The following is a 26,263-nucleotide window of genomic DNA, read 5'->3' as shown; positions in this document are numbered from 1 at the left end:
AAACAAAATGTATACATGTGTCAGATTGTCATTTCTCTCTCTAAAGGAGGAGAAGGAATCAAGAACTATGCTAGCTGTAATGAGAAGTAACTCATATATTGTCTATAAAAGACGACTCCCAGGAAGCAGGGTTGGAACACATTCTCAGTCTTGTTTCTTCTCCTTTGGGGAAACTCCGATGCAGCATTTATTCAATTTGGCAATATCTATTTGATTTTCTGAAAGGCACATGGAACATATATTTTTTCTCTTCTTTAAAAGAGAAAGATCTTAAGAATAGTGTTTATACATCAAGTTTTGTTTTGGCAACAAGTCACCAAACATTCCAAAACCATTGTGCTGTTTAAAATTACACAAAATGCAACATCACTTTTGCACCCATTCCAGCCGTACAATACCCCCTTTACTATGTGGTGACTCCTCTTCTTCCTCCTCCTTTGAAATGAATGTTTAACAAGAGGTTTGATGCATTAAAAATGACTAATCAAACATTATTATTTAACTATGAAAAATAATGTAAGTACAAGACAGCGCAGTTGGGTTTATAGATCAAGCTAAATTATCAAGTGCTTTGTTAAGCTTGGCTTATTGTGTTCTTTGACTTAGCTCAAGGGTAGGCAACCTTGGCTCTTTTATGACTTGTGGACTTCAACTCCTAGAATTCCTGACCCAGCACACCTGGCTCAGGAATTCTGGGAGTTGAAGTCCACGAGTCATAAAAGAGCCAAGGTTGCCTAGTCCTGATCCTAGCTAATCTGATTTTTCAAATATCTTTTGTAGCCATTAGTTAGTATGAACAAAGTCAATGGTACTTTATTGAACAAATAAGCTAAGAACAAGTCCTAGGTAGTGTGATATTTGAATTCAACTTATGGTGTAGGTTGTGTAGCCAGTTCTTTGCAGGTATTTAGCAATTGAATGCAAGCAATTAGCAAGCAGTGCAACAAAAGCAAACACAACATATACAAAAGGCCAATACATTACACCGTATTCACACAATATATTAAGCCAATTCAACTGGAGATTTACTGCTTTACTTACTTTTTAATTGGCAGAAACTGAAATTAAAACTGGCAGCAAGTCATTTTGTGAGACTCCAGGATGCGCTCTAGATAGTCCTGTGCGAGCCCATTTGAGATTCTTCACCAGTTCAGTTTTTGTTCAGCAGTTAGGCTAAATATTTTTTTAATAAGCTGCCTGGAAGAAAACAACTCATTGTTAAGTATGGGAATGTGGGTTCTCTGTTTCTACTGTTTATACAACATCTAATAATGTTTCGACTCTACGTGTCCTTTATGCAAAGGGGCAAATTTCGAAAACTGTTCTTGCCGTACTACAGTCAGTAGGTTCTTTTCAAAGTGGGCAGTTCTCTTACGCCTGTACAGTATTGGGGAGAGAAGGAATTTTCCATTTCCATTCACTGCCATTTCAGAAGTAACCACTAGCTGGAAAAAAAACAAATCCAAAGAAGTAAATCACAGAGATAAGAACAGATTCCTTTTTCAGTCTATGTACCATTAAACATAGTTTTTTTTAAAAAAATAATTTCTCATGGTGTACTAGCAGATTTTGCTAACATGGGAACTTCACCACAAATGCTTCTCCAACCTAACCTAAAATCGGAGTGCTGTTATTTTTTCAATAATTAGTTTCCATCAATATTTTTTGCAGGAAGAAACAAAATTTTCAGGTTCATGAAATATCAAAGTCTTCAGTGAACACTTCTTACAGAGGAATGAAAGAGTGCTTTCAGGACTCGTAATACAGACAGTTTTCAAATGAGATCATGAGTTTTGAATCTATTTCAACATAGTCAATGCAAGGAACATTAACTACTAGTACATTTGTTTTCAGCATTTGGGGAGGTGTCTCATCTGCTTTCCATCTATTCAGAACATGCATCCACATGGAACCTTTTAGACAAGAGGAGGGAAATTACATCTCTAAATGTTTTTTTGCAAAGATTTTCAATCACATAAAATATCTGGGAGGCGGGATAGGTTAAGATAATTTATGATTGCAACCAAACTATTGTTTCAGGATGAAAACCAAATTTATGGAGCTGTTGCTGGAATGATCCTTGGCAGTTAAAAATGTATACACCAGCCTCTCAGGAGAATCCTGCAGCTTACCTAAGTTTCCACAACAAAATAGTATTAATAAGAAAGATGCTAATAAATATGTCTTTGCTTAGCAACGTACATGCATCATTTTTATTTCTGATTTCATTAGAGGAGGGGATAAAAAAGAGCTGACATTGTTTTGGGGCATTTGTGGGATACAGCTCCAAAGTTGTAAATTGACAGACTTAATTTATTCAAACCTTGGTTGAAAATCTACACTGTAAAATCCTTGAGGAATCTGGAATTACCAGCACAACAACAACAATAAAACTATGCCCAAGTTCACATTTTAGAAAACAGGCTTGCCAGGTTAACATTCAGATATGGGAGACCCTAAAGATTTAATTCCTTTGACTGAATTGGAAATGGAAAAAAAAAATCCTCAATGGAATTTAATTGTGTTCCTTGTAGAAATGCAGATGAAATTCTCATAATTTGTAGAATAACCTAGCTTATGTCTTTACAAGCTAATAGTTCAGTGTGTTATGTAAACCCTAAAAATTTCTTAAACTAAGATTAAGACAACTGAGGTCAGAAAATTCATAGATATTAGCTCTAGATTTTAATCATGGTGGATACAAAGAACATGTTTCTTGGGCTCGGTACCGGCAAAAAGTACTGGATTGTGATAAAAATATAACACTAAGCTTCAAATGGAATGAATGAAAAGTGGAATGTGGAAGTTGATTGGAACCAACCAGAAAAACACTGGCTGACATTATCAAAAACTGCTGAGGAGCACAAGATGTAATGCTTCCTCCTTTCACATCTAAGATAAGTAATTTATGTAACTATTACTCATGGTCAGGTCTGAATTCAAACTGGTAGAGCCCTACTACTTTCTCCCAAGCCTCTTCAAGAAAAGGTGGGTGTATATAAGATTAAAGTTGTTCTTTCCATGGGATCCAGGCCAGCCTTCTTGTGGAATGGCTGGAATGTCCTCTTCCTTCAGAGAAGCACTGACTACAACCTGGATCCAACTTTTAATCTCTTCCCAGGGTGGGCAGGGACCCAATGCACAAATGGCAGAGCAACACTATAGAGAACTTGGTCCTCTTCCTTGAGATCTACAACTAAAAAAATCTTCAATGATAACTCAATAGAGTCCATCTCTAGTTTCCAGCTTGGATCAGATAAGAGCTATTTTACCAAGACTGTAATAGCTTGTTTCTTCTTCTGGCCAATCGTTATATAAAAGATCTGGGACACCTTAAATAATACAGTTGGTCAACATTTTGCCAATGGAGTAAAAGTATGGAAGTGATTGTGCTTCACCACCTTTACGGCTTACATAATAAGCTCAAACTTTAGCTCTTACCTATGTGCAGGCATACTCATGTTTTAAGCTGTTCTCCAAACACAATCCTCTATATCCTACTTAACAGAAATAGTCTTTCACTTGAGATCTCAGGGGTGTAGACAGCCCTCAAAAAATCCTGGATAATGTCCATTAAACCACTTCAGGCGTTGCCATCTAAATCACAATTTTAATATGCTAGGAGGAGAAAATAAGTAAATACATATGGAGCAGATATATTAATAGTATTGCGTTAAAATAAAAATTGCACTAAATCATTTCTTCCTCTTGGCACTACAGTGCATGCAATAACAAGGACCTATCTGCTGTCTTAGATATCACTTGGGATTACTCCTCAGAAAGATAAATTTTCCATACCAAATTTGCAGAATAACGTACTGTTACAAATAATGCAATGGATCTATGATTATGCATGCAAGCCAACTACTCATAATCTTTTTGCTTCTAAAACAAAAAATAGCATTTCTATGTTGATAATATAGTTCTAATTACTGTGACATCAGCATGCAGAGAAAACAGATAAGATATCTATATTTTTCAATTTATAATTAGACTTCTATTGCATTTAAGAACATGATGTTCAGCCTAACTGAATCCCAACTACCCTTTCTTAAATTTTTCTATCTCATCCTTCCTTGTGCGGGAGGCATGTTTAACCATCAAGACAAAATAAAGAATTTACTAGCTAGGATGCCAACATTTCAGGGTTGCCTTCCTTAACTATACAACCGCAAACTCATATCTATCTTTATCTAAGCATTTGTGCAAGGTGGTGTTGAAAGAAAAATCTTCATCAGGGTCCATTCCAAGCCAGGAATAAACAGAATGGAGACTGCTTTGGAAAAGATTGTTTTTTGAGTTGCAGAACCAGACAGAAATATGGCTCTGGGACAGCTGACCACAAGGAGCTGGGAGTGGTGGGTTGTTTTTTTTTTTAACCTTGAGCTTTTGTGTTTGGAATTGTTCCTGTTCATGTGGCGTGAACTTTGACCTGAGGTTCAGTGTGCCCTTCTGGTATTCTAATGGTGGTGGGTTAATCCTATTATGTCTTAAAGATTATGTCCTGCTTCCCTGGGGCTGGGGCTATGTCCTGTGTTGGATTTTTTGGGTGAGGGATTGTTGGTTCTAGGGGTCTTTGTCTTTGTACTCCCATCAGCTCCAAGCTTCCTGGCTCGTTTTTCTGAAAAGATGATCAAATCTGCATTTCTACAGACCTGGTTTCTCTTGGGGCAGAGAGACTTGTGGGTGGCTTCTGCCTAAGATTTTCTATTATTCTTTTGGGGAAATATAATATTCTGCCTTTTTAATATTCCCCAAAATATTTCTTTCTCTGGGGGGTGTCTTCCTACAGTGGTTTGGCATGACATATGTGTTCAGATTTGCTGCTGCTAAACTCTGATATACAGTATACTTGTCTGTGGTAACTTCATTGAACACAAGGATGCTGCCTGGACTATTTTAGAGACCCTGGGGCCTCAACTGCATCTCTAAAATTTGGGGCAAATCATCCAGGTCAGCCTGATTTTCCATGGTTTCAGAAGAACAAAACAAATATAAAGGGTAAATTAGGCCAGCAATCCTCAGTTTTTCATCTTTTAAGTCCCACCAATTACTCACTCAAAGAAATTGGTTTCACCATAACAGGAAAATTTATTTATTTATTTATTTATTTTTATTTATTTATTTATTTATGGGACTTATATCCCGTCCTATCTCCCGAGGGACTCAGGGCAGCTAACAACAAAAAAAATTAAAGGTCTCTGTACAGTAAATTAAAATTAAAAATTGAAATAAATTAAAGATTAGAGTTAAAATTGTAAACATAATTAAAATCCCTGTCAGTCCAGGTCAGCCAGGTGGAAAAGGAGTGTTTTGAGGCCTCGGCGAAAGGAGTGGAGATCTTGGGCCATCCGAAGCTCAGGGGGGAGCTGGTTCCATAGGGCTGGCGCTAGGAATATGTTTACAGATAATCTATTATTGTACTTATTATTTTTGAAGGATGTTAAATCATAAAAACACAGAATTGTAGAGTAGAAATGAATTACATGGATCATCTAGCCCAGATTCTGCAGTGTGTAGGAATGTCAATCAAACTGTCCTCAGGGATGATATCCAGGCTCTTCCAAAATTTCAGAGGCAGACTACCCACAATCTTTGTATTTAGGTAGACTGTTCCACTGTTCTAACAGAATTTATTTTAATTAACCTTTTGACAACTTATCTAGGTCCCACATTGTTTATTTATTCATTTCCTACGTTCCAACTCCAACTGAGATTTCTGACTGCCATCTGTGATAAACTTATCTCTAGTTGGGAACAACCACATTCACTTTATTTTTCTTAGTTAACCCCAAGGACCCCAAAATAACAATAACAACAATATCAATAACAATAATGTCTAGGTCTGCCGTCTCCCAACTCCAGCAGCAGCACTGCATCATCACGGTGAGAGATTAATTAAAAAAAAAAAGCAGTCTGGCCCTAGCTTTATGGAATCAGCTGCCGGTTGAGCTCCGGATGGCACCTGACCTTCGCTCCTTCCGACGCGACTTGAAGACCTACCTATTTGAACAAGCCGGCCTGGCCTGATGGGGGATGCGTTGGGGTTTTTATTGGGGATTTTTTACATTTTTCTACTGTTTTTAGTTTGGGCTCGTATTTAATTCTCTTTTTAATTTTTGTAATTTGTATTTTTATATATGCCCTGTTCAACCGCCCTGAGTCCTTCGGGAGAAGGACGGTATACAAATATAATAAAAAACTAAAAAAAAACTAGCTACAAAACGTTTGTCCAGCATTGCACTAACTACTAAGCCATTAATTTAACGTGCGGATCCAGCCAATGTGAACTTCTATTCCAAACACATCACCCCAACGAGACACTGAATCTTCATCCCCGCTTTTTAATTCAGTTTCCCCCCCAACTCGGCAGCCGCTTCCATCACCCTGAGAGCGGGGAGCTGCGGCAGCTTCTATTTCTCCACTAGGCTCTATTCCAGGGGTCTTCAAACTTGGCCCTTTTATGACTTGTGGACTTCAACTCCCAGAATTCCTCAGCCAGCTTTGCTGGCTGAGGAATTCTGGGAGTTGAAGTCCACAAGTCATAAAAGGGCCAAGTTTGAAGACCCCTGCTCTATTCCCAAAGCACATATCCCGCCCCCCTCCCCCCCACCGCCGCCGCCGCCGCAACAGCCTTCGGCGCCAGCGGGCGCATGCGTAGGCGCTCGCGCTCCCTCCTTCCCGCCGCCGATTCCCCGCCCCCTTCGCCTGTCAAGATGCGTTCGGCTTCGTCTCCTGACGTAGCGGACCCGGCCTCGGCGTGACGGGGACGAGCTGGCTCGGTCATGGCCCAGCCCGGGGAGACCCCGGCTTCGGAGTCGACAGAGGGTGAGGAAGGGAAGGCTGGGGGGGGGGGGGCGGGGCGCCGGCGCGGCCTGCTAATCCTGCCTCGACCTAAGGGAAGCAAAGGGGGGGGGCGTGGGAAGCGGCGAGGAATGCAGGCCGCAGAGAGAGCGAGGGAAGGAAGGAAGGAAGGAAGGAAGGAAGGAAGGAGGGAGGGAGGGAGGGGTGGTGGGCTTGGAAGGAGCGGAGCCCCACTTTATCGGCCCCTCGCTTCCCACGGCCGCTTCTTACCTTCCCCGTGCCCACCCTGACTTAATCCCTCCGTTTTTCTACTACCTTCGTTGTCGCTCTCCTTCGCCCGCATCCTAGAAACCCTCCTTCGCCATTTCTCTCCCTCTCTGGCTCCGCTGCCTTCCTGCCAGCCCCCTCGGCCTCCTGCTCTCCCCCTCCCCTCCCCTGGGTCCCTTCTTCTCCTTGGCCCAAATGTCCCCACCTCCTTAGCCACCATCGCTTTTCACAATGGCTTCTGGCTTCAGCCACCCATCCCTGCCGCCTCTCGTCTCTGTCCCATCACAGCCCACCTCTCCTTCTCAAGGGACTTGAGAATTTCTTTCCCTCCAGTCTCCCAATCACAAGGATCCTTCTCCTCTCTTCCACACAGTTGTCTCCCTTCTTATCTTTGTGATGAGTCTTACCCCAAACTATTTTATTTATTTTTTGCTCATTCTCTTCCCCCCACTAACCCCTCTACTTTAGCTTTCTCCAGCTTGGAGTTGTGTGCACTGGCTGCAAGTAGAGTTCTTTGGGACGTAGAATGTCTGTCGTGTGAACCCAGCCAATTTATTGTTAACTTAGTGGCAGGCTATAAATTCAGACACAATGTGTTTCTTTTTTTTCCCCTTCTTACTTCATTGCAAAGCAAGATTTGTTCCAGTTGTTATCTTTTCTGCTTATAGCTTCACCCTCATTCTCGGAGCCCCTCAACATTTACTTTTCTGACTTTAATGGTCTCTTTTTACCTCTGATCCTCCTTCACGCCTATCCAACCACTTACTTGAACTGTCACCAAAACAGTTTTTATATTACTGTTCGTTTCTTCTGCACAGCAACCACTTCCTCCATCCTTGAGATGTTAAATAGTAATACTAAGTGTGGTATCAGCTGTGGTAAGGTTGAGACTACTTTATCAGTAACGTGGATTAATTTTGTCAACAGGTTTATACAGGCTATCTAGATCAAATAATCCCAACATTAACTGTATGTTTAATCACTACAGAGATAAATAGAAGACAGAAATGTGATGGCTATGGCATTGGCCTAAGACTGGAGAGACTGAGATTCAGGTTTTCCCTCAGCCATGGAAACTCATTGCAAGATTGTAGACTAGTCACTTTTTCATTCCAATGAATCTCACAGCTTTGTGGTTGTGGAAACAATTTGAAGGAGGAATACTATGTAAACTGCCTGGACATTCTACAGAAAGGCAGATTTATATCTAATAAATAAAAAAGAATAAATAATTTTATTAATTTTCTAAAGCTGATGCCTCATGTTTGTGGACTGGTTGCTCCTTGAACTTTTCTCCTTCTGCTGTATACTCAGGCTTGGTTCCCTTTTTTAATCAGCACTTTTCCACTATGCTGGCACACTTGTTTTTTTATACACAATTTATAGTTGACTTGAAAAATATTGGGAGTATTAATGAAGATATATTATGGGTGATGTTTTCTTAGAAAATAACTAATGTAATAAATGGGGGAAGTATGTAAAAATTGTATGTAAGGAGGGGAACCACCCATAGTGCATGTACATATACAACTACCATGGGTAGAGATGTCAATTTTGAAAAATGGTGTGATAGTTATACAGAAATCTGCTACTGTAATCAAATGGCATTTATTTAATTGAGATGTATTTGTGTGTGAAACGTGCATATTTTGGATAACGGATTTTATTGTAAGCCACAAGGATACTTATAGAAAAGTTGTTTTTAATGCTACATAATCTTGTAAAGTAACTAATAATGAATCAATAAATAAAAGTAAAAAATTGTAAAACCATCTATATAGATAAAAATATTCAATTAATTCTTGGTACCCAGTCAAAAAAAGAGGAAGTAAATCTAAAAATCTAAGCTAAGTTAGATAGACTTTTTAAAGAATAGAAGTCCAAAAGTCATTGGCTAGGATTTTTGTGTTTGTTTGTGTGTTAAGTGAGTCTTTTTCACTATATGGAAACGTCCATGCAGTTTTCTTGGCAACATTTTTAAAAGTGGTTGTCATTGTCACTATCTGCAGACTGAGAGAGAATGGCGGGCCCAAAATCATCCAGTTGGCTATTATCTTCTAAGGCAGGACTGGAACTTACAGTCTCTCAATTTCCACCCTGGTGCCTAACAACTACAACCAAACTAGCTTTTAGTTAGGTTCATACACTGCACTAAACTATGATGCAGTTTGCTTGTGGCATTTTATATCATCTTAATTCAACTAAGTATAAATCATGGTTAATCAGATTATGGCTTAGTGGTGTATTGATCAAAATCAGGATGCAGAACTTTATTTTTCTGCAGTTAAAGAAATAATGAATAGGGTTTTATTTCTAGGATAGAGTTTTGGGACATGGGGAGAGGTTGGACGTGTATTAAAGCAATTTTCAGATGCCTTAGCTCAAAGCCATTCTCAGCTTTAAATGTTCTTATGGAGTGACTTTGGCATGACTTTGGCTTTTTATAGGTGGTTGCATTATTTCTCCACTCTGGACATGAATCCAAATACTGTATATTGGAAAGCTTGTAACTTTTTTATACTCTTCAAAGGCATTTTCAGGCTTGAATGTAACTTTAATTCTACTGGGTAGCTACCATAGTACAGTAGGTAGCAATGGCTAGGTCTCACTTCCTCCAGAGAGATGTATGAGTGATAAACGTTGCAAAACTGGAGACAGACAGTCATGGCCAGTGCAACTACCTGAAAATAAATTACAACATAGAAGTGTGGGTTCTGTCACTGTTAAAATTCTTCATAAGAATAAAGAAATGATTAACCAAGAGATGAATAAAGTCATTTCAGCCAGGAATGGACCAGGTACTACTTTTGTTACATGGAGGAAAAGGAATTCGAAAATGCTTTTCTGAAAATCCACACATATTAGTACCCTGTAAACAAATGTATTAAACTGCAGGACATATCTAAAGAAGAGTTCCTTTCCCTTATAACTATTTTTATTTCTGTGTTATTCATAAAGGAAAAATTATCTTTTGGTAACTTTTTGGATTTCTTTAGTGAGAGCAAAAGAGAGGAAGGCCTGTTTTGTATTAAACCTATAATGTCTATTTTATTTTGTTTTGACCTGTTGGGCAAACCCAGCTTTAGCACATGATTTAGGACATTATATACATGGCTATCCAGTTGTGGGTTATTCAAGAAATTATGGTTATAATGTGTGAGTGCATCTGTTAAAGGTGTTGATGCATTGAGAATGAAAAGTGTAATCTTGTGGTTATGAGGTTCTATCCTAGGTCTTAAGGGAATTCAGATGATCCAGTTTGCTCTAGTACTATCAGTTTTTAAATTACTGTTACATGAATGATTTTTGGTTTTTCATCCGTGAAATGCAGAATATTTGTATGATGATCATCTGCTTCCATTATGGAATAATATTATAGTGGAAAAGAGGTGGAGTGTATAGATTAAAATTTGTAGTTTATTTGTGTAGTGCAAACTTTGAAAACTTGTTGGGGATTGCATATGTATGGCAAGAACAATTACCTGAAATGGTACAGAGATTTATTTGGAAATAGACTTCTTTCTCAAAAATTGAGTACAGGAGTGAAAGAGTTTCTGTCCATAGTAAAATGATCTAATATCTTGCTTTAAGATCAAATGAAATATTGAACTTTGGGAGATAATGATGGCAATTTCTAAAATATTTTTTTCAAGTTGATAATATTGACTATATAATATGTTCTGGAGAAGAGTTAATAACTTCTGGTTGACTGTTAACTTATTTTATAAGATATGATATCTTTTGTCTATCTAGTAGTCTCCAGAGGAGGTATTATTTTTAGTGAAGCATATGAAATGAGAGAGACTTGCTGGTGTAATAAGAAAGGTATCAGGCTGGAAACCAGGACATTATGAGTTCTAATCTTGCTTTAGGCACAAAGCAAGCTAGGTAATTTTGTGCCAGTCAGTCACTCTAGATCAGAGGTTCCCAACCTTTTGGGCACCAGGGACCGGCTCCGTGGAGAGAGCTTTTTCTGCAGACCGGAGGGTGCATGGTTTTGTGTGCTGCCTACATCCCGCGGATGGGGCTTTGCTTGTTTGTGCAGCCTGATTGCTGGCATGCCGCGGCCTGGTACTAGTCCATGGACCGGGAGTTTGGGACCCCTGCTCTAGATTGTAGGGGTGTCAAACTGCTGGCCCGCAGGCCGGTTGCATTGTGTGGAGGCCATGCCCACCCCAGCTCCAGGAATGCGAAAAAAATCGCGATATGTCGTAACACGTCACGTGATGGGGTGAGTTTCATACCAATGCTCCAAAAAGAAGTCAATGACAAATCACTTCCAAAAATATTGTTGAGAAAATCTCATAGACAAAAGAGAGGGGGATTTGAGATATTTTTGTACAGAGCATGGGGATATCATCTATTATTTTACTTTCTAAGTAAAAGGCATTCCTAGAAATAAAATTTATGTTGGAGGCTGGCACATTTTCTCTGCCATTGATAGTTTGCCATTTAATTATTTAAAATGAAAGTAAATCAGGTGGACACGATGAAGTGAGTTGCAAATAGATATGTTAAGCTTGGAGATACCTTTCTGATACTCCAGACATTGGCTGTTTGAAAAGGATTGCATTGCACTTAAAATATAATTACCAGAGAAACATTGAAAAGTTGACAAAAAGAAATCTTTTCCCTGAATTGCCGCAAGTTAGTAATTCTTAATAACTGAAAATCTCTGTTGTATTGGAATGGGATATTTAAAAATCAATTATTGCTTCAGAATAAAGAATCAGTTGTAAAAATGACAGCACTTTACTGCATCTAATACTAATATGTCGTGAGTTGAAAAGGATATTTTTAATTGTGTTAAAATTTGCTGCTTAAAATGAGAAGTCGCAGAATGCTTGTTTTAAGGCTTACTATTGTAGCCAAGGAGGAGGTCTTAACTTTAATCATAAGCCATATTTTTATTTTAGGTCATATTTTCTTTCACTGTAGTCCATTGTATTGCCTATCTTGGGATTAATAGTTATTATATTGTTAAGCAACCACTAATCCTTCAAGAAAACAATATACAGCAGTGTGCAAGGGCAGCTATAAAACAAGGCTGTACCTGTAATAGCACAGTTTCTAATCAGCATTGGTGCCTGTTTTGAAGAGCTAAGGAGTAGGGGTAAAATAAGTTTTCCGTGCTCTATGCAGTCCTGATCACTGTTGATTTTTATTGTTTGTAAAAATAAAAAGTAAGTGCTACCTGACACAGAGGTTGTTTGCTAGGTGAATATTTTAATTACATTTAGCTGTTTATATCTGTTGTGTGAACATAGTGGATCAAACTATGAAGATTAAAAAAAACTGCCAGAAAAATGCAGCAAAGAAATCACAAAATCTTTTTTTAGTACAGTAGTGTAATTCTCAGACAGCTTCTGCACTTATTCAGCGCTATCATTTAATGAATGGCAACCGTATGCTTCCTTTTAAATACAATTTGTTTTATATGGAATGCATCTCTAAGTAATTTGATCTTGTAGAACTGGTTCAAACAATAGCAGTCTTTATTTGGTTATTATTTTTATAAGACTTCCCTTTTAATATAGTATATTAACCATTTATAATTGTCTTCCCAAAAAATTATTTAATGATCCAACTATAATTTATGATCCTGATTTGGAACTGTTTTTAGAAGCACATGGAAATTATGCTATGTTGAGAGATTGACAAAAAAAAAGGATTTTGGTGTTAAGCTTATTCACTAAGAAATTGTGTTGGAGTCTAAGATGGTTATCTCAACTGAGAGACAAAAGGGGACCATGTAGACAGTATATACAATTTGTATAATAGTATTTTTTTTTCCTTATGTGACATGAGTATGTGCTTTTTTCTCTTGGAGTGAAGAGCCAGTAACATCGATAGTGCCGGCTGGTTCTTCACTGTTGCATGAACAACAATATAAAAAAAGCCTTATGTTTGAATATTCTGTCATTTTTGAAAAACTGGATATTCTTTGATATTCTTTATTCTGCTCCTATCAGGTGGTTACTGAGAACTGCTTCCCTCAGTATTATATAAATTTATATGAAATGTTATGCTTTATTTGTATTAATGTAACGCTGAGCTTGCCGATCAGATGGTTGGCAGTTTGGTGGGTCCAATCCCAAGTGCCGCGTAACAGAGTGAGTGCCTTTTACTCTTCCCAGCTTCTGCCAACCTAGCAGTTCAAAAGCACGTAAAAAATGCAAATAGAAAAATAGGGACCACTACGATGGGAAGGTAACAGCGATCCGTGCGCCTTTGGCGTCTAGTCATGCCGGCCACATGACCACGGAGCCGTCCTCGGACAAGCGCTGGCTCTTCAGCTTTGAAATGGAGATGAGCACCGGCCCCTAGAGTTGGAAACGACTAGCATACTACCTTTACCTTTACCTACAAACAACTTGGATTTGAAGACACTTTAAAGTGCTGTATTCCAGTATTAAAAATGAAATAAAAACAAACATTATTTGAACAGGACAGAAAAAAGCCAACAAATTAATCAATAACCAGGTAGCCATTAAGTTACGAAGGCAGTTGGGATCTGGACTACCATTGCTAAGTAATGCAGTCATCGAGTACAATATCATGTGACTGCATTGTATAGTGACCATCCCAGCAATCTTGGTTGACATTGTAACCCCAAGACATACAGAAGAAGTGGGAGTCCCAGTTATCGAGTGCTGGGATGCCCCTGGATGGTGGAGGATGGTCTGGGAAGGCCGGCACGCGCCGTGCTTGGGGAGGGTGGTGGTACTGCTGGCAAGAGGAAAAGCAGAGGCAACATGTGGCCGCCTCTGCCACCTTCCCCATTGACTTTGCTGGTGGTGGTTGGTAGACAATGTGGGTATTTATTTATTTACTGGATTTCTTTACTGATCATGTGACTGCAACTCCCTGAAGTTTTGTAATCATGAACTGAGTACCCTGATCACAATCCTGTGCCACTGGAAGTACTGTAATGGCCAGAACTTTGAGAATAGTCCCTTTTTGCAGCGGCACCATAACTTTGATCAGTGAACAAATGGACATAAACTGAGGATTACCTATATTGGAATTTTCTTTATCAGGATCCAAAAGGATTAGAAAAGGAGATACAATGGCATCCAAGAAAAGCAGTGTTACAAAGTATCCAAATGAGAAGGCTGAAATGATATAGGATTTTCTGCTTGAGCAGCGGGTTGGACTATAGAAGACCTCCAAGGTCCCCTCCAACATGATTATTCTGTTATTCTGCCTTATCTTGCATAATCAACAACATCAGCTGATTGTGATTGGTTCTGAATGAAACCAAGAATCTACAAGAATAGTAATGCTTGATGAATAACTGTTTATAACATTGTTTCAAATAAACACCTAAGTACATATGGCTAGATTTGTACATTTGGTAGAAGAATGAATATAAATCTAAAAACACGATTGATTGTTTATAATAAAGCATAGACTTTCAGGGTGGACAGTGTCCACTCAGCTGCACTGGCAGTTACCAAAAAAGCTTTGAAGAATATCTGTAACTGAGAGGAGTTTTTGCTAAAAATGTATAGTAAATGGTTATATCTTACGGAGCTTCCTGGCTTGGAGCTAGCTTTTTAGATGGACCTATGTAAAAAGCTCAGTAGAATTTGCTACACCGAGAAGCTGTTTATCCTATTTTGCCTATATCATTGGAGTGAGAATTAAGTGTTGATCTGATCATCAGAAAAATTGTAGCTGCACAGTATATGTTTACAACATGGTAAGATACTAAATGCAGATAAATAACTTTAGCTATTATTTATTCTAATAATCACCTAAAAATGATAAAGAGTGAAATTATTATTGAATGTTTCAGCTTGGTTGTTTATATTTTGTTTCTCTGGTTGATTATGACTTTATAGATAGAATATGTATTCTAGCTCTTAAATTGAAGTGCATTGTTTGATACTAACTTTTCCTGCAGTTTAATCTATATCCTCTTAGCAGACTTCTCAATATGTTGTTTTAATAATAGTACCGGTAATTCATATCTGCCAGTAATGTGAACTAAATTTTTAATGGTAAGTACACTTTTGGGTTTGTACTGTGAGCTGAGAAGTTTCTTTCAGACAAATAAAGATTACTGAATTGATAGTGAATGCATGGATGATGGACTGTTATATACTCATGATTTCCAAAGGGAAATCATTTTCTGTCTTCCATTCCTTTCCCTAAATGTGTCTCTCAAACTTATTTTAGATCCATATAGTTCTAACATCTCTCTCTCTCTCTCTCTCTCTCTCTCTCTCTCTCTCTCTCTCTCTCTCTCTCTCTCTCTCTCTCTCTCCCATCTCTCCTTTTTTTCTCTTGAGATATTTTCTTTAGATTGAGAGGGGTAATTATTAATTTCTCAAAGCTTGTTAGATTTGAGTTGAATCATGTAAACAGAGACAACTTATATGTGACTCTATCTCTTCATTATTGTATTTATTCCATTTTTAAAATTGACCAGAATATTTCTTCTTCCTTATTTTTAGTGTGTTATAAAAATATCTTATGGTTTAAAGGTTGTGATCTTTCTATGACTCCAACTGAATTGTCCAATATTTGTAAAATTCTGTGTTTATTATTAAAGTTGTTATGATAAAGATATTCTCAATATTGCATAGTGCTTTTTCAATACTTGAAATATAGCTTTTATGTATATATTTGTATTACCCTTTAAATAAAAATTTAAAGAAAAATTGGGTTACAAATCTCCCTAAGTCTTGTATATTTTTCTATCTATATTCGCTATTTGTTAAATCTTCCACATACTTTTCTAGTTCTGCTTGCTTTTCCAGATGGACTTTAGCAACATGCACTTAAGAATTTAATGTAGCCAGTTTTGTCAGCATGCCAAACACAAAGGCATGGCTATTGCTTTTAAAATGCATGTTCAGGATAAGTGTTTATTCTGTGCCAAAGAAGTACAATTTTTTATGTTGATGACAAACTATTATATGCATGAATTGTTCCAGCTAAATAATACAGCCTTTCTTTCAAGGGTTGTAATTATAATTACTGTTGTGTTTTTTTTTTGCAAGCTCTGGGAAGTTTGAAAATAGGTAAACAGTGCTAGCTGTTGAGAGAGAATATTAAATCATGTAGAAAATTAGACCTAGCATGGTCTATGCAAATTGCCAAAAAACTGCAGTCACCTAAGGGCCCAAATCTGCTTTTTAAGGTAAAAATTCTTCATCAAATTAATTTTGCATTTGCCTAGATATTTATAACTGTTTATGACACATATTATTTATTTATTTTGTTTATTTTATTTAGATTTATACCTTTCCCGAAGGACTCAGGGCGGTTTACAGGGCATTTAAAAAACAGTCAATACAAACGTTAAAACAAATTAAAAGTGATTAAATAGAACCCTGAAAAAATTAAAACCCAGTTAAAATTAAAATTAAAAATATTCTCAGCCTGGGCCAGAGAGCTCGAAGAGCCAGGTCTTCAGGTCCCAGCGGAAAGAACGGAGGGTGGGGGCAGTCCTAAGCTCCGCAGGCAGCTGGTTCCACAGGGCAGGCGCACCCACTGAGAAGGCCCTACCCCTGGGTGTTACCCGCCGGCAGTCTTTAACCGGCGGCACCCTGAGGAGACCCTCCCTGTGGGAGCGCACTGGACGAAGGGAACTTGATGCTGGCAGCAGGTGTTCCCTCAAATATCCCGGGCCCTCGCCATTTAGGGCTTTATAGGTCATCACCAGCACCTTGAATCTCACCCGAAGGGCAACCGGAAGCCAATGCAGCTCGCGGAGTAGAGGTGTTACATGGGAGTATCAGGAGACTCCCATCACGACTCGCGCGGCCGCATTCTGCACCAGTTGAAGCCTCCGGGTGGTCCTCAAGGGCAGCCCCATGTAGAGAGCGTTGCAGTAGTCTAAACGGGAGGTCACGAGCGCATGAGTGACTGTGCGTAGGGCATCTCGGACCAGGTAGGGTCGCAACTGGCGCACCAGGCGAACCTGGGCAAAAGCCCCCCTGGTCACAGCTCCTATATGGTCTTCAAAAGTGAGCTGCGAATCCAGGAGGACGCCCAAGTTGCGAGCCCTATCAACGGGGGGTAACACCTCACCCCCCATCGTTAGAGATGGAATAGTCTGGTTAACCCGAGATGCCGGTATGCACAGCCACTCAGTCTTGGCAGGATTGAGACGAAGCCTGTTTCTCCCCATCCAGACCCGGACCGCTTCCAGGCAGCGGGACATCACGGCGAGGGCATCGCTGGGTTGGTTTGGGGTGGAGAAAAAGAGTTGGGTATCATCAGCGTACTGATGATACCCCACCCCAAAACCACGAATGATCTCGCCCAGCGGCTTCATATAGATGTTGAACAGGAGGGGCGAGAGAACCGACCCCTGAGGAACTCCACAAACAAGAGGCCTTGGGGCGGACCTCTGCCCTCCCGTCAACACCGACTGCGAGTGGCCCAGGAGATAGGAGAACCACCGCAAAACAGTGCCTCCCACTCCCAACCCCCTGAGACTCCGCAGTAGGATACCATGGTCGATGGTATCGAAAGCCGCTGAGAGGTCTAATAGGACTAGGACAGAGGAACAACCCCTGTATAAGCAGTTTATAGTTTCAGTTCAGGATCAGGACAAAAAATACAATGTCTTTATATTTAAAACATTAGGTAATTTTTCTATTGAATAATTTAAAATTGGGCACACAATAACGTGGGAATGAGCTGAAGAATACCTTGAGTTTGTTTGATCTGAAAATATTCTGTGCGAAAGCTATGTGAGAATTCCAATTTTTGCTTGTGGATTAATATGACTGAACTTTTGGATTTTTACTTGAGAGCAACTTTCTCTGGAATTTTCCAAATGTATTGGATTTTAACGATCCTAAATCAGAACAATTAATGGTTGTGCAGAAAGGGCAGCATGTCTGAGTTGTGTCTACTTGGAGAAGGAAGCAAAGATTCAAATTGTTCCTTTTAAACCTAGACTAGTATTTCTTTTTTCTTTTACTTTCTATAGCATTTCTAAGTAAAATATCTGTCCTATGCTCCTTGTAATAAAAATGTAAGATAATTCTCATAATAGTTGCTTTGGAGATTGATTTTAAAAGAATGTTACTGTCTCAAATGTTTGGTGGAACTCACAAATATGCTTGCAAGGTAGTAGAATTTTTGCTTTTGCTTATTGGTAGTTTTCTTAACGATTCAATTCAGTTTATACATCCCTATTTAAATTAAAAGTATTCTTAGAAAGAACAAAGGGTATTTTTACTTTTTTCTGAACAACTCACATCAGTGTGAAAATCTGTTGGTCACTGGTTTACACTCTGTGATCGTTTCTGCTGCTTGTTACATGGATTCCACATAATGGGGACAGATGAAAATGACTGAATAATTTAAAAAGTATTTTTAAAATTTCTACAAGTTTCTATAGTAAACTTTTGAACAGCAGTGACATCCAAAAATTATGATTTGTTGAAAAGCCAGATATGAAACTTGAGTAAATCTTGCAGACAACAAAGTTGTCATGATTTGTTTGATGATTTTTCCTCCCTGTTAATTTGTTATTGCCTTGACTGGTAACTACTATAAAGCTGTACCTCTTTTAATGTCTGCAAACTCACAATCGTAAGCCATTCCTCATAGTATTTCATAATACTATAATACTATGAAATTATAGCCAATCTCTGAAATATTAAGTCAACCTGGGTAGTTGACATGATCATTCCTATCTAGAAGAGTTTAAGTAGCACTTGATTTACCATGGAGTTCGGAGCAATAAAATAGTTAATTCATGTGTGGAATTGAAGTGGAGGAACTCTCAGGAAGAATTGGATTGAACATGGAATCCAGCCCTGAAATCCTCCCTCCCAGCAGATGATGTGAAAAAGGCATACTTCTCTGCCTACATTGCATCCACACAGAATCGACAAGAATGCTTCCCATATTATGTGGCATCTCAACCATTTAAGGGTTGGCAGATGTTGGCAGAGGAGAGCCAAAACAAAGGCTCTCTGTGAGAATTTTCAGTATTTTGAAGACAAAATTGATTACATTGACATCAATTTCAACTCCAAAAATAGCATAGATCATAGGGAGGTGACCTCAACAACTGCTTGTTATGTTCAAATGGATTATTTCAGGGTAGATCTCAGGGATGTGGATGAGTCACTCTGCCAGTTTATTTGCTGCCCCTCCTGGGTGATTAAGTAGCAGATATATATACTGATCCTTTGTTTAAGCAAATGATTAATGCTTCCCTGAGGAGATGATTAATGCCATCCTAACTAACTTATAAGTTAGGATTAGAACTTGCCCTAAGCAGGAAATATTTGCTGCCAGCTTAGGGCAGGTTATAAGATCTTGGAAATTATAGGCCTGTCTTAGATGTTCCATTCTTGCAAGATGATTTGAAGAGTGGTGGTCTCTTGGCTTCAGACACACTCGTATAACACTGATGATCTGGATCTATTTGAATTGGGATTTCATCTGCTGGAGAAATATTTGAGGAGCTGTCTCTCCCCAGTGGGACTAGCCTGCCCCACTCACACCAGCAGAAGAGGCTTGCTACAGATCCTGTCTGTTTAAGATTTCAAGCAGCCGGGTTCATGGAGAAGAGCCTTTTCTGCCGTGGCCCCATCCCTGTGGAACACACTACCACCGGAGGTGAGGACTGCTCCTACCCTTTTGGCCTTCCAGAAGGGTATGAAAACTTGGCTTTTTTGGTTGGCCTGGGATCCCGAGGAGAGTACTCATTGCTGGCAGTGGCTGGCAGGATAAGAAGACCCCATCCCTGTCCTGTCCATCTCTTGGTTCTGGTTTCAGTATAATTCTATAATCAAAATCTGAGTAATTTTAATGTTTTCATATTTTAATTATTTTTTACTTATTTTATAACTTGTAAGCTGCCCAGACTCTCCTTATAGGTAAGATGGGTGCATAAAAATCTAATAAATAAATCTAAGATGAGATGTTGAGACTAGGATATGATCATATAGTGCAAGTAGTTCTTGACTTACCGTTGTCATGGTTCTCTGCCATTCAGTTGTGTCCAACCCTCGGTCACTCTGTGGCTCAGTACTCTGCCTGCCCCTCTGTCTCGCACTGCCTCCTTCAGATCCACCATGGTCATCCCGGTGTTACACTTTATAGTGTCCAGCCAACAGATACTAGGACAACTCTTTCTCCTTTTTCTGCTGATCACTCCCAGCATGATCAACTTTTTGAGGGAATCAGCTCACATGACATGATCAAAGTATGACATCTTCTGTTTAGTGATCTTGCCTTCCAGTGATATTTTTGGTGGGATTCGATCCAGACCTTCATTATTTGTTGTTTTTGTAGTCCATGGGTTGTGTAATAATCGTCTCCAGCACCACAGTTCAAAAGTGTCCACCCTTCTACCTACCTTTTTCAGAGTCCAGGTTTCGTAGTCATAAGTAGCAATTGGAAAAATTATTGCGTTAACTAATCTGCATTTGGTTGTGAGCCTGATGTCTACTCTTCCAGAAGTTATTCATGCTGGACGCTGTAGTTCTTCCAAGTACTAATGCCTGCTGATCTTGTTGTGATTCAGGGTCAGCCTGTGGGTTCAGCAGTTGGGTCGGACGATTCAGAAGAGGAGGAGGGGGGTGTTGGAGAGCCTGCAGAGGACAGCCCTGAGGCTTCGCAGAGCCCTCAGCCAGGTCCCTCTCATCTGGTCACTACGCAGACCCAGCTGTGTGAGCCTGACAGCGTGGATGAAGATGACCCACAGCTGGCCCTGTTCAAGGACGCCCGACGCAGGAGGCAGTCAATCAGGAGTAAACAGAGGAAGGCAATGGGGCACTTCGGAAGGAGGCAGAGACAAGCCATGCCTTGAACTGTTTAAAAGGGGAATGCGTGGGAGGGCTGGTTTGCAACCGTTTGAATAGCTCCTGTTTCATGGTTCGTGTTTTGGTTTTGCTCTGTTTTGTGTCAATAAATTTGGCAGGCTTAGTTCCAGCCTCTTGCCTTTTTGTAAAGGGGTTGTCCCTGCCTTTTCTGCAGGGCCGGTAGTAGGCTGGTACAGAACAGATCTCAGGGCTGCAGTCACCATTTTGGTTGATTTTAGAGCCCAGGAAGATAAATTTCTTTACTGTTTTGATGGTCTCAGTGTTGATCTGTACTGTGACCAGTATGTTCTCTGCAGTTGTCATTATCTTTGTTTTCTTGATGTTAAGGTGCAGTCCAAATTTTTCAACTTTCATCTTTGACTCTCAGGATTAGCCACACCAGATCCTCCTTGCTTTCCACAAGCAATGCTGTATCATGTGCATATCGGAGGTTGTTGATACTCCTACCACCGACTTTAACCCCAATGGTAGATTCCTCCAAATGTGCATTTGTCATAACAATTTCTTGACTTAACACTGGTTGTGTAATGAACGTTCATAATCATACCAGCCTTGGGACCTTGAAAGGCTGAAAACATAAAGTCTGTTCCTTACATGTTTGTTTGAGGTCTGTTCCTCCAGCATGCCAAGGTACCTCAAATCACACAAGCGCTAGTGAACATCAGCATTCTCACAGTCATTCTCTCCAGTGGAGCATGGAGAGGATCTGGTCCTCTTGGGTGTGGTGAGAGACATGGGTCCTCTTTCTGCCCTAGCACACCCAAGAGGCCCAAGCCCTCTCCCCAGCGATCCACTTAATGACTGCAACTGGGAGAGCCGGAATTGTGGTTGAGTGAAGCAGTCACATGACATCTCTGATAACGACCACTTCACTACGCAACTGGTCCTAATCGTGGCCATAAGACTTTGGGCTAGTCACTTTCTCTCAGCCGAACCCACCTCACAGAGTTGTTGTGAGGAAAAAGAGGAGGAGCAAGTAGTATTATGTATATTCACCAGCTTTAGTTACTTATAAAGTAATAAAGGTGGGATAAAAAGCAAATAATAGATAAGTGGATGTCTGTATTTAAAACTGTAATGTAGGGTTTTTTTCTCCTTCAGAATTATTACCTTACAAAAATGCAAATTTGTCTCAGCAAATAGCAATTTCTGACTGACATTGTCTGGTTAAGTATGGTAGAGAATGTCTTATCAGGCAATTCCAGGACAATAGACTAGATCCCGGGGGGGGGGGACAGAAACAAGGAATGACAAATCAGTGTTGTTTTGTTGCCCCTATGTATGGATAAGTCCATAGATGTACTAGATGTGGATCTCAGGTAAAAGACATATTTACCTTTTTGTATGCAAATGTACTCAGTAACTGAATTGATCAGTTAAGTAGCAACCTTGATGTACTTTTTGGGAAGTCAGTTCCATGATATCAGGAATGCTTATTCTGAATGCATAAGATTGTTTGGTTTTGAATGGCATGTCTGTAAAATATTTTGCCTATTCTGTTTTGAATTGTTGTATTGATAAGTACAGATGTTGCTTACAGATCATCATGGAGAAAATCTTTATCTGTGTAGTCTCTAAAAGTTGACATTGATTTGATGGCATATAATCAAAACAACAAATGTTGCTTACAACATATTGTCAGTCTTAATAGCATTTCTGTCTGAACAGCTCCCTCTATTTCCTGCCTGAAGGCATGTGTTCTGAATAAATTCATTCATATCTGATAGTGCAGACATGAATCAGTGACATTTGGGTAAATATATGGTCCCTGTCTCATATAATTCAGAACTTAATTGTAAACTCATTATGTGAACTTAAAATATGTTGGAACAATGATCTTCCTTTAAAAATAACTTTTGTTAGTTTGAGAATTACAATAATTGTAATCTTCCAATTGACTAGGATTACTGAGCCCCATAAGGCTCAGTAATAAGGGACGCGGTGGCTCAGTGGGTTAGGACGCTGAGCTTGTCGATCAGAAGGTCGGCAGTTTGGCGGGTCGAATCCCGAGTGCCGCGTAGCAGAGTGAGCGCGTGTTACTCGTCCCAGCTTCTGCCAACCTAGCAGTTTGAAAGCACGTAAAAATGCAAGTAGAAAAATAGGGACCACTACAGTGGGAAGGTAACAGCGTTCCGTGCGCCTTTGGCGTCTAGTCATGCCGGCCACATGACCACGGAGACGTCCTCGGACAAGCGCTGGCTCTTCGGCTTAGAAATGGAGATGAGCACCAGCCCCTAGAGTCGGAAACGACTAGCATGCATGTGCGGGGGAACCTTTACCTTTACTGAGCCCCATAAGGCTGTTAGCCCAGGTGTTCAGAATAATGAAGCAGCTCATTTAAGTTCCTCTGCTGAGTCGGACACTTTTGTTGCTGACGTAATGTAGAGCATGAAGTAGAATTAGCAAGATTTCTGCAGATTAATCTGGTTTAAAGCAAGTTCTGAAAGCTTTGGAAATAGTGGGCTTTAATATTAAGAGGAAGGCTGTGTGAGTAGAAATGTACATTGTTGTAAGTCTTATGGAGGTCTGCTTTACACAACATGGTGACTACAACATGCAATAGGTTACTAACAGTGATGTGGATGTGATAGTAATTTACAAGAGATGGACAGGAAAGAATTGAGTTTCTATTTATCATTTTTGTGCAACACACAATGTGTGTGTTTGTTCTAAGTAGCATTCATACTTGGTCATTTACCAAGGCCATCATCAATCTTGACTTAGAAATATATAACATAATGCAACAAACAAAAGACTAGATAATATTACAAAGTGAGATAAAAAAAACTTCCAAAATAAATATGGATAAAAGATAGTTAAAATAGTATTGGGTTCCACTAAATATGTTTCCTCAAGCTAGGATAAGAGTTCAAATCATCATTTCATATGTGAAATCAAACAAAATAATCTGATGAGATCCAGAGAGCCTTCTCTGTTGAGGAATTGATCTAGCATTCTTTGGGAATGTGCTACCCTGCATTCATTTAGAAAATTGTTACAAATATGGCTTTTCCCCTAATTCGTTTGAGTAGTGAGCTGTCATAAAATTTTATCATTTGAGTTGATAGTTATCTCTTCCAGAGGTTTTTTTTGCCTCTTTTCTCCCTTGTTTATGGTTTCTGTATTTTTATTGTTGTAAATTGCCCAGAGTCATCATGGAGTCAGGCAGATTTATTATTGTTATAAATACATAAGCATGAGTAGTTATAGTAAATGTTCTTTAGGTATCTTATAAATATGTTGAGGGCATGTAAATAAGCTACACCATGTTTATGGAACTTTAATACTGTTATTTAGCTCTTCTATATGTTTCAGTTAATAATTATATTCCATGTTGGCAAATATTATTTTTTTCCACCAATGCATATATTTGTTTGAATTTGATGGTTGCTTACTTTAAAAAAAAATTCAGCAAACGCTTCTGTGCTACGATTTTATGAAAACGTGTTCAGAAATAATTGGCTTGCTTTTAGTTCTAAAGTTATCACTGTGTATCAGGGCTTTTCAACCAGTGGTACGGGTACCACCCGTGGTACATTGGCACCTAGCAGGTGGTACATGACCATCCTAGAAAAGTGGTAGTGGGGGAGGGGAATGAGCTGAACTGGTGGCAGCACCGCACAAGCCTGAGCGAGAGACAGCTGGAGCTGCAGGGCTGTCAGGGCTCAGCGGAAGCACCACGATCAGCGCCAGGCTCCAGCTGGAGCTCAGCACTGATCCTGGTGCTTCTGCTGAGCCCAGAAGAAGCACCGATCAGCTGGAATGTTACAGCATCTCCAGGGTCTTGTGATTTACATTAAGATGCTTGGCAACTGATTCATATTTATGATGGTCACAGTGTCCCAGGGTCATGTGAAGTGACCAAAACCTGCTGCAACCACCCAGCAGAGAGGGGGAAAAAACTAAACACCCCCCACTCCACCCCCACTGCCAATCCTCAACAGAAATGCTCACAACAATGAAAACCTCGGACAGGAGGAAGAGCGCCGCCGTGTGGGCAGGCAGGTGTCTTGCTCGGCTGTGGCTTGGGGGGCACTTTTTTCAGTTCCATTGTAACTTCAAACAGTCACTAAATGAACTGTTGTAAATCAAGGACTACCTGTACTTCATCACTTTTTTCCTTTTTTTTTTTGGTCATCAAGTTTTTGACACCTTGCTAGGCAACTGGTGGTACTCAGATGTTGCCATATCCTAAAAGTGGTACAATGGGTGAAAAAGTTGAAAAGCCCTGCATTATATTATCCGAAACTTTGGCATAGTTGTTGAAATCTTACATGCCTAATAATTTTAAGTTATGAGGTGGAATTTACATTATTTAACTAACTTCTTCCTTGGTTTACTATGTGTAGGAAGCTTTTTTCACTATGTGACAAGAATAAAATATAACTAGCCAGCAAAATACTATGTTATACTTTTCCTTCTTTAATCCTTCTTGTAATGGGATGACACTTTAAAATTAAATATTTGATTAAAACAGATATTTGAAAGGACAGGACAAGGAACTTATGAGAAAGAATAATGTTTTGCAAACAAAAGTCAAGGAATGCTCAAACTAGTATTAATCTACTGAGAATTCACAGGTAATCCTTGACTTACAACCACAGTTGAGACCATAATTTCCATTGCTAAGCAAAGCAATTGTTAAGTGAGTTGCACCCTATTTTAGGAGCTTTTTTGCCATGGTTGTTAAACACATCACTGCAGTGAAGTGAATCATGCAGTTCTTAAGTGAATCCAATTTCCCATGTTGACTTTGCTTCTTGCAAATGGGAATCACATGACTTTGGGATGCTGCATCTATTGTAAATACATGTCAGTTGCCAAGTGCCCAAATTTTGATCATGTGACCGTGGGGATGCTGCAGTGGTCATAAGTGTGAAAATCAGTCATGAGCAATGGTGGGATTCAGCCGGTTCGCACCACTTCGGCAGAACCAGTAGCTAATTTTTTGTTGCCCAAACCCAGAATGGACTTCCGGAAGTGGCATACACACAGAGAACCGGTTGTTCACGTATTTGAATCCCATCACTGGTCATGAGTCACTTTTTTCAAAGCTATTGTAACATTGAACAGTCACTAAATGAATGGTTATAAGTCAAGAAATAGAGTTAGAGAAATCCATTTTCCTCTCAATTCTGTATTGGCCAAATCTCACTTAAAATATTGCATTCAGTTTGGGCACTGCACTGGAATGAGCTTCCTTTTATACTCAATTATTTCTTTCTTTTCTTATGGAATTAATGACAAGGCTTCAGCAAATGACTGATCTCTTCTTTCCCCCAATATATTACAATATATTGAATCATGGGTCATACAAAAAGGTTCTCTGCACCCTGGATTTTGGTATTTTATAACAACTTCATGCCATACATCTATGGTATCGG

At 39.4% G+C, this 26,263-nt stretch overlaps 1 protein-coding gene across 1 annotated transcript in view; it reads left to right on the top strand.

Moving 5' to 3' along the window:
* The first annotated feature begins 6,704 nt into the window (after window positions 1–6,704).
* RABEP1 (rabaptin, RAB GTPase binding effector protein 1) overlaps window positions 6,705–26,263 on the top strand; it is a 58,034-nt gene continuing 38,475 nt past the window's right edge. Inside the window, exon 1 of the mRNA XM_081345252.1 lies at window positions 6,705–6,828. Coding sequence (XP_081201378.1) covers window positions 6,786–6,828 — 43 coding nt within the window. The 5' untranslated portion in view covers window positions 6,705–6,785. The remainder of the gene's footprint in view (window positions 6,829–26,263) is intronic.

Source organism: Vipera berus (assembly GCF_964194415.1).
Source record: "Vipera berus genome assembly, chromosome: 1".
Taxonomy (NCBI): Eukaryota; Metazoa; Chordata; class Lepidosauria; order Squamata; family Viperidae; genus Vipera; species Vipera berus.
The sequence above is the reverse complement of the archived record's forward strand: the minus strand, read 5'-3'. Positions and strand labels throughout refer to the sequence as shown.